The 15,229-nt window shown below is 36.0% G+C and overlaps 1 protein-coding gene across 1 annotated transcript in view; it reads right to left on the bottom strand.

The window, feature by feature from the left end:
• Glys (glycogen [starch] synthase) overlaps positions 1-15,229 on the bottom strand; it is a 149,550-nt gene that overhangs the window by 116,663 nt on the left and 17,658 nt on the right. The window contains exon 2 of the mRNA XM_081728529.1: positions 5,291-5,545. Coding sequence (XP_081584655.1) covers positions 5,291-5,429 — 139 coding nt within the window. The 5' untranslated portion in view covers positions 5,430-5,545. The remainder of the gene's footprint in view (positions 1-5,290; positions 5,546-15,229) is intronic.

The following is a 15,229-nucleotide window of genomic DNA, read 5'->3' as shown; positions in this document are numbered from 1 at the left end:
GTACTATGAGTATGAGTCGCGTGATGACAATATAAGTACCGATTACTTTAAATGGATTTATCGGATACTGACAATAACAATGGTAAAATGTGTAATGAATTTGCCGGATATTGCAATTAATTCCCATACTTGACTTTTTAAAGCGATATATGGTTTTTCAACAAATAATGTTTCCATTCAATTCAATTATATCAAATCTCTAACAAAAGATACGTAACTGGGAGCGGGTTTTGATACTAGGCGGGCATTTCACTTGAAAGGCTGGCAACTCAACTTGTCTGAAGTTGAAGAGGGAAATGTCACATTCGTAACAAGCAAAGAAGCAAATAACATATTAAATTTCTGTCATGCTTTTGTGTTAAGAACGATTTCATTCCTTCATACGAGATCCTCACTGTCGACTGATACGTTTCCTCCTTGACGTCAAACTTCGTTGACCAAATATAAAACATTACGTAATGAATTAGAATAACCAAAATCATTTACTTTAGAGGGAAGAATAATTCTCTCGGCAGTCGTAACTTTATTTTAAATTCTAATATTTCAAGTTTAACGTAACTTTCGATGCGGAAACAAAAAAAGAATTGTAAGTGAATAACCCAGTTAACCTTGCCAAAGCTACGTTGCCATACTGGATAGATAGGCGACTGTGCCAAGGTCATTATAAAAAGAAAAACATACGACGGTGATACGACAGTTTCGCGAATTTTGGCTTGACTCCACCAAAACAAGAAGGAAACTCCTCAGAAATATTCATTTTCTGGAGAATTAACAGTCATTTTATTATTTATTTATTTATTTATTTATCCACATATCCTACAGAAAAAAAAATGTTACCAGGTATCTAACTTTTTTTTTTTTTTTTTTTTGTAACAAATAATTCATATTCGGCAGATTACAAACCACATAGGACAAATTATTAATATCCAATTCTAAAAATGCGCAGGTCCTCAGGAAGGTTACTTGTATGTCACTTCTTCATATAATACGATCCTCGATAATGAAATTATGCTTGAGTAATCCAGTGTTCAGCGAAGGAAATTAGTCACTTCGGCACACACCTACTTTACGTAGCTATGCAGTTTGCATGACAACGCAACGAAGAATGAATTTAAGGTTTCAGGTTGGATACCTATTAAGAAATTACGCGAGAAAACTCAATAGCTGTGAAAACTAAGAAATTATTTAATTGCTAAAATATAATTATTTTCTCTGGACTTTCACAACAAGTAATTCTAATTAAACTGGATAGTCTGCTGCATTGGCGAGTTAATACAAAATCAACTTAACTTAACATTACTCTCCATTTTAAATTATAATTGTGGTACACTATGATTGTGGTTTTCGGAATTTTCAATAGAAGGGTTGTATCAAAATCAAAAGTTTTTGTCAAAAAAAAAAAAAAGACAAAACTTTGACGCTTAAATTTCATACCAAACAAATATCGGCAGGGGTATATTGTTTGTCATACTCCTCACTACCACCAAATTAACAGTGTTGCAAACTCAAAGTTGTACTTTTTCAAGTGGCGCTAGTCAGGCTGTTACATACTTAAAATATGTATAAGTGTAAATCAAAAACTTAGAGACTTTCACACTTATTACGCAGTGATGCGAACTAAGGACGATACAGTACAGGGACGGATCCAGGAGCAACTTCTGGGAGGCGGTGGGTTTTCATACTGCTAGTTTTAAGGGCTCCAAACTTTGGGATGGGTTTTATTTATATATATAAAATAAAAGTTTCCTCTTCTGGGGGCTATCGCCCACCTGGATCCGCCCCTGATACAGTATCGCGAACTTCGAAAAAAAATACCAAATTTTGGAAAGTTGCACAACGGAAATTACGCAAGTGGCACAGACGGCACATCAAAAGTGCTTTAGTGTCAAATACTACGGTTATATGGCATATAATATTGAGCAAATCGAAACTAAGTTACAGGGAATTGAAAATCTGACTTTTCCAAAGGACTTTATTTCGAAAACGTGTTTAGGTAAGTCGTGCATCCAATTAAGTGGATGGCCTTCAATAAGCAAATACCATAATGCTGTTTACATAAATATTGCTTAAAACGGCATATTTGTGGAAACTTTTAAATAGGGATGCGCACGAGACAAGATTTGTGGCTTGTCTCGTCTCGAAAATGTGATATAAAAGTGATGTCTCGACTCGAAAAATGAATATTTTTCTATTGGAAGAGCCGTGCCTCGACTCGAATTTTGTAGGAAAATCCTGTCTCGACTTGTCTCGTGCGCATCCCTACTTTTAAAACTCTTTTTGATTAACTTTGCTTCTTGACAATACAACAATACTTTTTTTGGTAGCTGTAATTATAGGAAGTTCTCTTAATTACATACCTTTAAGAAGTGTTGCAAACTTTACTAATATTTACTATGTTTTAAGAGCAGTTTTAGACATTAAATTGCTGTAAACGGTATTATAATCTTTACATCCATCGAAAGGCATCTATTCATTCAATTGGAAGAGGTACTCATCTAAGCAGTTTTCGAATAAAAGTTTTTGAAAAAAGTCAAATTTTCAATTGTTTCTTTGCTCCTATTCAATCGAAACAGAATTGCTCTTTATACAGACACAAGTGAAAGTAGTCTTGGAAAAAAAAATAGGCAAGAGATACCGTAAAGGGGAGATTTTTTTCGATTATTTTTTCAATATCTCGCACCGTTTGCAAGATTTGAGCCTACTTCCAGTTGCAGTTTTTAATTCATGTATGATCTGTGTTTCTTTTTCTTCTTGCATGTAGTATGTAATAAGGAAATACATAAACTAAGTAACTCTATGGCCTATGGAACCCAGAGGTTCAATGCCGCGTTCACAAAAAACACTGACTTTTATCCTTAGCCAATTGAATCCAGTTTCCACTTTCTATTTCTTCGAAATTTATCTTAATATTGTCCTCCCATCTGCACCTAGGTCTTCCTAATGGTCGTTTTCTGGCTGATCTTCCAGTTAAGATTTTGAAAGCGTTCGTTCTTTCTTCCATCCTGGCTACATGACCTGCACACCTGAGCCTCCTAGATTTGATGACCCTAACAATGTTGGATAAATCGTATAAATTATGTAGTTCCTCGTTATGAAGATTCCGGCATTCCCTATTCCCGTTTCTCTTAGGTGCGAATATTCGTCTCAGGATCTTGTTCTCAAATACTTTCAATCTATGTTCTTCGTTCCGAGTAAGAGACCATATTTCGCAACCATACAGAACAACAGGCATGATTATCGTTTTATAGATTTTAAATTAGGATAATACATTACAATCAATTTTAATGTCAGTGATATGTGGTGTTCATTGGGCAAAACACTCCAAACAATAAAGATTCAACTTAGATGGAGAAATGGTTATCCTTCGTTTTTCATTATAATTTGGCCATGAAACAAACACCTGATAGATATGCAGCCCTTATATACAATTATATGGTGTTGGTACGTATAATAGGTAGGATATGATGCTGTTTTTTTTTTTTTTTTTTAATTTCAACACTTCCAGTGTACCCGTAAAAATGTAATAAATAAATTATGGACATGTTTTTTTTTATATATATAATATTGAGTTAGAACTGGACAATCTGCGCAAAATTTGCAATCGATCAGTGAAAACAATCTTTTTAGAACCTGTAGTGTCCGAGATCTCACTGTCGAAAGGATTTGCCACAAACATATAAACGTCCACAAACGTATAGTTTTAAAAAAAAACTCCAGAGATGGCAGCACAATTCATTTGCATTTATTTCGGAGAAGGCTTATTAAAATGCAAAGGCTTTGAACAATAATTTAAAAGGATAAACTTCGTGGAAACGATCTCTTTAAGTAATATATTTAAAGTACACCTTTTTAAAAATATTTGTCTTTGTTATAAACGTGAAATCACAAATAACCGTAAATCAAAGGTTTGAAAGCTAAAGATATAGGTTGGAGCTCAGTCGCTCTTAATTGCTATTGTAGCATTTTAATAGAAGACTAGCTGAACCTACGCTGTCTACTCAGCGCATCGTTCTGTTATGACCATGAATCTCCTTCCCACTGTGCATGTTTCCTTACTTACACAAGTACAAGATAGACTCACAAAGGAAGTGAACTTCTATGTATAGATGTTGGAGTGAGTTTGTAGCAAATTTGTACAAGTAACACGATATCAAGTGGAAATATTATTTTCTAATAAATCCATTTCCGTCCGAGTACGCCTCATTGCGTCTCTTGAGGCCTTTGAAATTGGCAGCATGCAATTGGTTCTGCTATTCAGATTTAAGCAAAGCGCCTGCAATGTCCATGAATCCACCATACGTAACTTCTCTACTGGTTGCTTAACACGGTAGTTTTGGCCTGCAACAATGTTAATCTAATGGGCTCGAAACGGCCCCTAAATTGTTGAAATCTGAATGAGAACTGGATAATCTACACAAAATTTGGAATCGACAAGTTTAAACGGCACGTTTCTAGCACTTGTGTTTTTGAGATCTCATTGTGGAAAGGATTGCGGACAAACAAACTCAGCATTTTAATATATAGCTATTTTATGACAGTTTTTGCTCCCCCTTTAAAAAAATGGCGCTCCTGTATAAATGCACGTGTTATATATAAGGAAGAGCCGGTCCTGCTTCTACTGAAGTAATGTTAACTGGTGTATGCAATTTAATATACGTAAATTTACGTCATAATTACTCGGCTCCTACATCTCTCATCCTGATTTAATACCCATCATATGGCCGTCATTTAGGAAGGAAGGGGATAAATATTCTCTCCTTAAGTTTTAAGTAGGCCCTATATATTAAGAAGTATAATAATATACTAAAGAAAAACTTGAAAATTATTTATCTGGTAGTAAAATCCCCTCTTCCCTCGAAAAAAAAAAAACAAATGACGCTCTTGTTTCATCCCCTCACTAATATTACTGATTTCAGGTTCCCATAACCTTACAAGAGAGAGAAACCAGTCACATTGTCCCTATTCTACTAGCTTAGTTGCCTTATTTCGCTACGTTAGTGTAAATGGGATAGAACCCGCATTCAAATAAAACAATGACACACTAATACCCGATTGCTCCAAAAAACGTACTCCCAATCTGGAAACCAGTGGCGGATCTAGGGGGCGAAAGAGGCAATCGCCCCCCCCAGAAGAGAAAACTTTCTTATTTTATATATATAAATAAAACCAATCCCAGAGTTTGGACCTCTTAAAAGTAGCAGTATTCCAGCCCCCCCCCCCCTCCGAGAAGTCCGTCCTGGATCCGCCTCTGCTGGAAACTATGAAACTAAAAAATAATTTAGGTACTTACCTTTGTTGGCCACTTCCCACGCTGTTTCAAAAGTCCATCTATTCTCACACGACGCCATCTGTCCTCGATCAAGAAACTGAAAGAAATCATGGATGCTATCCGATCGATAGAATCTTCGAGACATTCTTTCTCTCGACATGGTTAATGCGTTATTTATTTACTCAGCTCTCTGTTAGGTATCAAAATCTTTCACCTGTTATATTTCCAGCATTGGTTCTCTCTTTCCGTAAGGCTTTTAGATTCCCATTGACGTACCTGAAATAGAAATTATTCTTTAAAAAATCGTTATTCATAGGGATTCTTATATATAGCACGTAAAATAATATACCTTGGCCGTGAATAATTGTTTCCGCTGCAACAGTAAGTTCAAGAACTCTGGTGAAGATTATCAACAAATTATATTATTATTATTATTATTATTATTATTATTATTATTATTAGTATTAGTATTAGTATTATTATTGCTGCTCATTGTAAACTCCAAGATCATCATTGTGTAGCATTCCTGGGTATGACAGTAGTTTGTGCACAGAAATTATTGCTTTCCAAAGTAACACTTTGAACTTTAAACACTCACGAAAAGCTTTACACATCGAATACTACCCATCATATTTGTATCATCGCAATTCTCTTAAGTTATAAACGGCATGTGCATGGTAGTTTGGTGACATATTATATATATATATATGTATGTGTGTGTGTGTGTGTGTGTGTATGTGTATGTATATATGTATGTATGTATGTATGTATGTATGTGCAAGTATTCTGACCACTTTGCCTAGCAGAAATAGGTGCGGACCATTAGATCAACTGGCGTTGGATAGTGGTGGGCACAAAAACCGGTTTTTCGGTTTCCAGTTTTTAGGAAAACCGAAACCGGGTTTAGAAAATTTTCAAAAAACTGTTTTTCGCCGAAGCCGGATTCGGTTTTCTCCAAATCCGGTTATCGGTTTTCACTGAGTCCGGTTCTCCAAAAAGTGGTTGTTTTTTACCGAAACCAGTTATCAGTTTTCTCCAAAATCGGTTGTTTTTCATCGAAACCGGTTTCGTTGAAAAACGATTTAAAAGAATGCATTGAAGAATTTCTTTTAATAACATTCTAAAAGAATATACGTCTGCGGATGTTGGGGCTCTGCCCCGAACTGTTATTTTATTCTGTAGATTATTAGAAATCCTTTTATGCAAGTGATACTTTGGTAAGTTAACAGTTTGAAATAGTTTACTTTGTCGTATTTCACCTAACTTGGCCTCTGGTGGTGGACCTGTGTTCTAGAACCTTGCCAGAAAGTACCTAAAATGCCCGTTTCTTGCACGGGGATAATAAGTTCATGGAAAATATTTGAACTCCTTTCCCCATCACGATATACATTTCATTGAAAATGTAATTATAAAAGCCCATAAGACATTCTATTTTTGGTATATATTATGAACTCCCCTACACTATTGGGATACGTTCCTTAATATGACACAAGAAAAACCTTGAGGCAGGAGATATATTCCAAGATTCATTTCAAGCGGACATGCCATTTACCATGACGCAATGACAAACAATATACAACGTCTATATCAATGTGGCGGAAACATACAGAAATTGCAATTTCCGTCCCATGACAACTGGAATTTTGGGAAATGCTGGTTCACGTGTCCACTTATTTGTAATGAAGGGTTTATATACATATTTCATCTTACTAACTTGAGAGACTCATAATATATAACATTTACCTCATGAATTAATTTTGAGCCCCACACCCCTTTAAGATATGCCCTTTAATCAACGTAGTGATTGAAACCTAGTTTTCATGCATTTCCCCGTGATGCGACAAGTAACAGACAACACTACGTTTAGTACGCAGAGAAAAAGTAGAAAATGCTTATTTTTTTTTAAAAAAAGGAATTTTTAAAAAATGCTTGGACACGCATCCGCTCAGTTTTAATGAGTTTTATGCCGAGTGCCATCTCCGTAATTTATTGATTTATATGACATTCTATTCTGGGTGAATCGTTTTTCCCTCCCTTAGCATACATACAAAATCTTTCTTATACATTGCTCCCGTAATAAAAGAAGCTTTCTGTTCAAGTAACACGTTTATACACATACTAATGACCTGAATTTTCAGTGAATCTCATTCATTCTTCCATTCCATGCATTTTGCCTCCTTCCCCTTCAACAAGCGGAATTTCCGAAAGCGTTGAAATACATGTTCCCTTTATTTTCAATTGCCAGTTTATATATCAAATATTTTCCAACTTAAAAGAATTCTTGTATTAACTATCTTCTGAATAAATAATAGGGAATCTTAATATTTTAGAAATCAGCCCCTTCCCTTCTCAGAGGTGAATTTTGTCAGATGCTGAAACACAATTTTTATTGAAGACTTTATGTATTGATTTTCACATATCACACTTAAGCAAATCCCTACAATGGGCAGTTTCTCAATAAAGAAAGGGAACTTTAGGAGATATAGAATCGACCTTAGTTTCCCTTTGGGAGCGGAATTTTCGAAAACGCTTAAGTGAATTCTGTTATTTTCATATAAGTTGATATAGCGAATATCACATCTTCAACTTAAACCCTCACATTGGGCACTTTCTGAGAAAAAAAAAAAAAGGCGAAAAAAGAAATGGAAATTTAGATCTTATAGAACTGACCCGTTTTCCTCTTAGGAGCGGAATTTTAGAAAACTTAAACATGTGTTCCCTTAGTTTTATGTTAGAGTTTATAAACCGAGTTTTTCGTCACCAACTTAAATGAATCGCAACATTTGGAATTTTAGATATAGGCCTAAATAAAAGGAAATTTCAATATCACAGAAATTGACCGTTCCCTCTCCCTTTCTGCCTTGGTTTCAGAAGTAACGCGATGAAATGATACCTACAATATCTAGACCTTGACCCAACTTCTCATCGAAATATGCATTTCATATAAAGTTTAGAGATTCCAAATGTTTATACTTTTAAAAAAATCATCACAGAAACTGCATCAAACGTGAACCTATTGATTGCTGAGGTTAGCGTTTAACTGTCCCTTTTATAGATATTTTTATAAAAAGGCCTTGTGTCCATCTTACACACAAATTAAACATAACTTTCTTACAAGGCTGTCTATATTCTTTATTATAAATTAACGAGAAATGTTACGTTACGTTATCTATGATTTCAGTTGGAATAGTAGTCTGAAAAAGGAAGTGATATACTTCCGAAACTGTTACATTTCTCGTTAATTTATAATAAAGAATATAGACAACCTTGTAAGAAAATTATTTAATTTGTGTGTCCCTTTTAGCGCCGAAGCTGTATGAAACAAAGATAAACTTACAGAGCAAATATCAATCAATCAATTGTAATAAAGTAAATAAAGTGTAAAATAATGAAAACATTGTTATTTACCATGTGAAACCCAATCTACTACTTGGGTTTGTATTCGCGACAAATATTCCTTCCAGGAAACAAATGTGATTATAAACGCGCAGAAAATTCGCGCGTTAGCCACTGACCAGTTAAGATGTTATTGTTTGATGTAGAATATAAACAACAATTATTCTCACAGAGAATCAAACTCAAGATTTCAATTGCATAGGCGATGAAACTGACCGTCCAATTAAGTAACCACTGAAATGCATCCTCTTAAACGGCCTCTTTCAGTTCTGTCAGGAATTTTATTAGTAAGCAAATAATAATAAAAAATGACAATTACAGGTAGTCTACTACATCCGAGTCCTTGAGTCTTCATTTATTTGTACTCAATCTCTGAAGCCCTAAATCATTTCGTTAAATATCAAGTATTCGATGCTTAAATTAGGCGATTTAGAAGTAGATAATGGTTAGTTTGTTGCAGAAGCGAGGATATGTGAAAAGTGGTCCTATAAACTAACGTGGGATCAGAACCACATTAGCTCCCGCCGGGATTCGAACTCGTGGACCCCAGGACAAAGACGTGCACGCTAACCACTTGGCCACGAGGGATCTCACATTTCATTACTTAAATATATGAGGAAAAAATGAATATGGTATGACAAGCAATATGAAAATGTCGAAGATGGTATGACAAGCATTATGAACAAATCTGATAAATTAAGCAATGGTTTATACTAAAATAAACTGTAAGAAAGAGTTTTTCAAGTTAGCAAAATAACAATCTTACATGCTGAAATGAAATCTATGTTTTACGTCTCACGGATATGCCGGCTAGGATAAAGGAGACGGTGATGTTAACGAATGAAATGGTAGAATGAAGAAAGTGAAAGGAAACGGGAGGAACCCGAGAAAACCCACACACACGGTGTTTGTCCACCACAAAGTTCACTTGGCACGAGCTGGGATCGAACCCAGGACCCCATGCATCAGAGGTGAACGCTCTACCACTGAGCCACCGCGGCTCCTTACGTATTTTCTTGAACAGATAAATCACCTTGAATTCGATTATCTACAGAATCTGAAATGTTAAGAACTTTAAGCCTTGAACTCGCTTAAGTATAACGTCTATAACAGCGTTTCCCAACCTTTTTCAACTTGCGGCACACTACGGGTGTAACTTGAATTCTCGCGGCACACTCATAGATATTATTATTATTATTTCCAAATATAAAATACCAAGGTAATGTGATTACTGATCTCCTCCTCCACTGAGATGAAAGCTCGATTACTGGTTTTCCCCAATGCTAATTCATTGTGCTTATTTTTTATTCTAATTTTAAAATAGAAAACAAATGCAATGAAATACAGAACACTGATTTCTGAAAATACGCTTTCTTTTTCGAAAACTGTATCCAACCTTTCAATAAGAACGAAGATCACTAAATAACGAACGAACAAACAAACAAATGTCTTGTACTTTTAACTTTGCTGTTTTAACCAAAACCGGTGCATATTATTCCAATCACACAGCTTGCGATGCGTCGAAGTCAAAACACAGCTGTTGAACAAAGTGTTGTTCTGCCATTCACGTGCCAAAGTGTGTTCTACGAGCGTTCACTTGACGCGTACCGTACAAGTGCTTCTATTTCTCGGTGTTAGTATGACTCTCAATTGAAGCATAACATAGCAGCTAAACGTGGAGACGTGTACGAGCCGAAATACTGTCTGCTACACAGTAATAGATGTAGAATAATATATTACAATTACAGTAATTTCTTCCATGGTCGAAATTGATAGTAATGTGAAATACTAAAATGTACATTTCTTCCCTATGTTTTGCAATTTGGTTGCTATAGAATCAATAATTTTGTTTCGATTTCCTCGCGGCACACCAGCGGTCCATTCGCGGCACACCAGCGGTCCATTCGCGGCACACCAGTGTGCCGCGGCACACCGGTTGGGAAACGCTGGTCTATAACATTGTCCTTACAAATTGATTAAGTAACGATAAATCCAGGGAGTGGCTCACTGATCTACCGTCTCTTTCCCGATTTATCTATAAATATACGTTATTAATTACGCATGTCAGTGTAAGGTCAAAACCTATTTTTCCTTTGGATATATTTCAGAAAGAACAAGTAACGTCAACGTTTCATTAGCAAATGTAGCAACTAATCATATTTAATACTGCCTAAAATAGCCTACTTTGCTTATTAAAAGCTATTTTTGATAAAGCCTCCTACATCAAACTTATTTAAAGGTTTGTGAATATTTGGGAAGGTTTACAGAAATTTTATTCTTATATATAAGCATTAGTTTGGTTCCGTTTCATACGAATAAAATTTCATTATGAAGAAAATAGGTTGCACAGCACCTTCTAGAATATCCCTTTTTAGTTGTTGTTGTAATTGATTTGAATTTTGCGTCCCATTCAGCAGCGAGGCCATATGAGGCATGGACCTATAGTTTAACGTGGGTTCCGAACAAGATGAGGAAATTTGGTAAATACATTTTCAATTAAAAATAAGGAAATGTGTTCAAGTGTTTGCACGAATTCCGCTTCAAAGTATGAAAAATAACTGTTCCTGTAATATCCAAATTTCCTTTTCTTTACCCAGGAAATGATCAATCTACGCATCCTCAAGTTGGAGGTGTAAACTTCGGTATATAACATCGTAATTAAAAGCGAGGAAATCATTTGCGGGAACTCCTCTTTACGGAACAAGTGAGAGAAATTTAGAAAATATTTAAATATCTCTTTTTTCTTCGAAAGTGCACAATATTGAGATTTGCTTAAGTTGGAGATGTGCCCTGCGGTACACAATCTATGGGTTAAGTTCCAAAGTTGGTCCTCCGTTTCTAGCTAAATTTTAAAAATTTACCAGCAAGAAATGGATAATTCGCTCGTTTGTGTGCTTGATAATATGTAAGGAGAGAGGTGTTTATTTTAAAAGCGGTTATAAACATGGAACTATTTGGCAAGCGGAGGGAACTACTTCGCGCAAGGTTACTGCATGATTGGATTGTGGGAACACAACGAGCATTTGTATTGTGAACATGGCTGCAGGTGTACAGAGACTACTCTAGTTAGTGTTCTTACGCACAGACGAGAAATTACTCTGTATTAATTGTAAAATGGGCCCAAACTTCCCTACCCTACTTATCCCTACCTTTGTCTACTCTATCCTACTTTACTCTATTATATTCTTTTACAGACGTCCTAAATTGACGATTTTTAAATTTTTGTAGCCATTATTACGCTTTTTTGTCGAAAACTAGGCGGACGACCAACTTCGAAATAAATGCCCAATCTATTCATTAAAAATACATGATTCAGCATTTAAACAAATCCATGTTTGGACTAAAACAGAGGACAATTACTACAATTAAATTTTTTTCGGTTCTATATTTATTACATCCTCTTGTACGCTGAAAAGGCATATACCGTCACCAGGTTATGTAAGTAATTTTTGTAAACGCTCTGTACATTTTGGAAAGACAGAAATCATTCTTCGATTTATACTTTATTTTTGCGACGCAAATAAATTTCTTTCTTTGATTGGAGCTGCTAGTAACAGATGTCTTTCCCACGAATTTGAACAAAAGAGTCTTTCATCGTTCACCCATACATGTATGTGAAATGTTTGTTCACGGTGAGAGAATTTTAGTGAATGTCAAAGACCACATTCATTTTCTGAACTACATGTATGAAAATCATATTTCTATTACTTGGATACTTCAGTGTTTCTTCTTTACTCGTTAATATGCAAAGCCTACATTCTATAGTTAGTTGGAACTAAATTAAATATGTTCTTCACTAGCATAGGTGCGATCTAGTCAGACTGTGGCCTAGCAATATTGTTCAGTCAGTTTGTATCTAAAATAGAAGTTCTCCCGACCGAGTTATCGCCCTTTTCCTCTATATTGTGGCCAGTAAACTGTGATTTAACGCAGATTCTTTTAACATCTAATTTGCATATCCATACAAGTGACTTAACATGATCACATTTTAAAACGAACTGCCAACATTGACCAGTCGGTCAACCCAGCTTTTACCTGGAGCACCTCAACTCTAAGAGTTTTCTCCGTGTGTCGATACCATGGGCGTCTCTGGCGTGGGGGACGGGGGGGACGCGTCCCCCCCAATATTTTGAGTGACATAATCTAAAATTCCGCTGAGATACTAGCAGTTAGATCATTTCCTTTGATGTCCCCCCCAAATTTTACATGCCAGAGACGCCAATGGTCGATACAACCAACATATTAGTTTAATTCGCTATAGAATTAAGTAAAAGGGCATACGTCAAGTTGCCGCCCAAGGCCTTACTTAATATCTAGCCCCCATTTAGTAAAGTCCCGAGTCCGCTGACTCAGTTCGAACCAGTAAACTGTTCCCAGTAATTTTTCGATTTTTATACTGTGCCGACAGATATTTATTCCATGGATATATCATTTTGGAATTTTGGTGAATTCTCAGCGTAGCAGCAAGGAACCTAGGTCGTGGGATTATTTTCAGTGTCATCCCCACAGTGTTAACCGCATAACGGTGTGAGAAAAGTGCATGTGGTGATTCCCAAATGCAATATTTTATTCATTAATATTATATATATATATATATATAAGTGATAATTTTAAAGGGCTATAACATCATAAAATGTAAAGTGTAATTTTATGGAAATAGTAGTAGTAGGGGTCCCGTTATGGCTCGCTGAGTCAGCAAAAATTTTTGTGATGTCATAGGTCAAAGGTCAATGACCTTGGCACGGGGTCAATGACCTAGGGGTACATAGGACCACCCCCTCTAAATTTTGGCAGGGGTACCATGGCCCACCCCCTAAATTTTGGCAGGGGTACCTAGGACCACCCCCCTTAAATTTTGAAAATTGCCAAATCTAAAAATTTGGTATGGTAGCCTAGGACCATAGTATGTACCTCTATCAGTATTGGGTGTCTATGTCGTTCCCTTTTATGGGTAAAAAATTGCCAAAAATTCAAATTTCGGGGGTTTTTGACCTAATTTATCCCCTTTGATGAGATGTTATTACCCTATATAGTTATATGGGCGTATACAGGGGTCCATTCCTTTTCATAAGACATGAGTATATTAATGCACCCCTTGAAAAATTTGGGAGGGGTACCTTGACCCACCACCTAAATTTTGGGAATTGACCAATTTAAACATTGGGTATTATAGTACAGGACCCTAATATGTATTATGATAAATTTGGGTGGTCCACCTCGTTCCCTTCTAGGGGTACACAATTGCCAAAATATAAACGTAAGTACCACGTGTTTGGTTTCGACCTAAGTTATCCCTTTGATGAGATGTTATTACCCTATATGGTTATATGGGCGTATACAGGGGTCCATTACCTTTCATAAGACATGGGTATATTAATGCACCCCTTTAAAAATTTGGGAGGGGTACCTTGGCCCACCCCTTCATTTTTAGAAATTGCCCAATTTAAACATTTGGTATAATAGTATAGAACCCTAGTATGTATCACTATAAATTTGGGTGGTCCACCTTGTTTCCTTTCATGGGTACAAAATTACCAAATTTTAGTACAACCACGTGTTTGGTCTTTTCACCTAATTTATCGCGTTTGATGAGGTGTTATTATTCTATATGGTTATATGGGCGTATACAGGGGTTCATTACCTTTCATAAAACATGTGTATATTGGTGCACCCCTTGAAAAATTTGGGAGGGGTACCTTGGCCCACCCCTTAAATTTTGGAAATTGCCCAATTTAAACATTTGGTATAATAGTATAGAACCCTATTATGTATCACTATAAATTTGGGTGGTCCACCTCGTTCCCTTTCATGGGTACACAATTGCCAAATTTTAGTACAACCACGTGTTTGGTCTTTTGACCTAATTTATCGCGTTTGATGAGGTGTTATTATTCTATATGGTTATATGGGCGTATACAGGGGTTCATTACCTTTCATAAAACATGTGTATATTGGTGCACCCCTTGAAAAATTTGGGAGGGGTACCTTGGCCCACCCCTTAAATTTTGGAAATTGCCCAATTTAAACATTTGGTATAATAGTATAGAACCCTATTATGTATCACTATAAATTTGGGTGGTCCACCTCGTTCCCTTTCATGGGTACACAATTGCCAAATTTTAGTACAACCACGTGTTTGGTCTTTTGACCTAATTTATCACCTTTGATGAGGTGTTATTATCTTATATCGTTATATGGGCGTATACAGGGGTTCATTACCTTTCATAAGACATGGATATATTAATGCACCCCTTGAAAAATTTGGGAGGGGTACCTTGGACCACCCTTTAATTTTGGAAATTGCCCAATTTAAACATTTGGTATAATAGTATAGGACCCTAATATATATTACTATAACCTCGTTCCCTTTTAGGGGTACAAAATTGCCAAAATATAAACGTAAGCAATACGTTGTACCACGTGTTTCGTTTTTTACCTAATTTATTCCATTGGATGAGGTCCTATTTCCTTATATGTTATATGGTCACGTATGGGGATTCATTTCCTATCATAAGACATAGGTACATTTGTGCACCCGGCAGGGGTACTTTGACCCACCCCTTT

Source organism: Thermobia domestica, chromosome 10 (genome assembly GCF_964235325.1).
Source record: "Thermobia domestica chromosome 10, izTheDome1.hap1.1, whole genome shotgun sequence".
Lineage (NCBI taxonomy): Eukaryota > Metazoa > Arthropoda > Insecta > Zygentoma > Lepismatidae > Thermobia > Thermobia domestica.
Note: the sequence above shows the minus strand (reverse complement) of the source record. Positions and strands in the feature narration are given on the sequence as shown.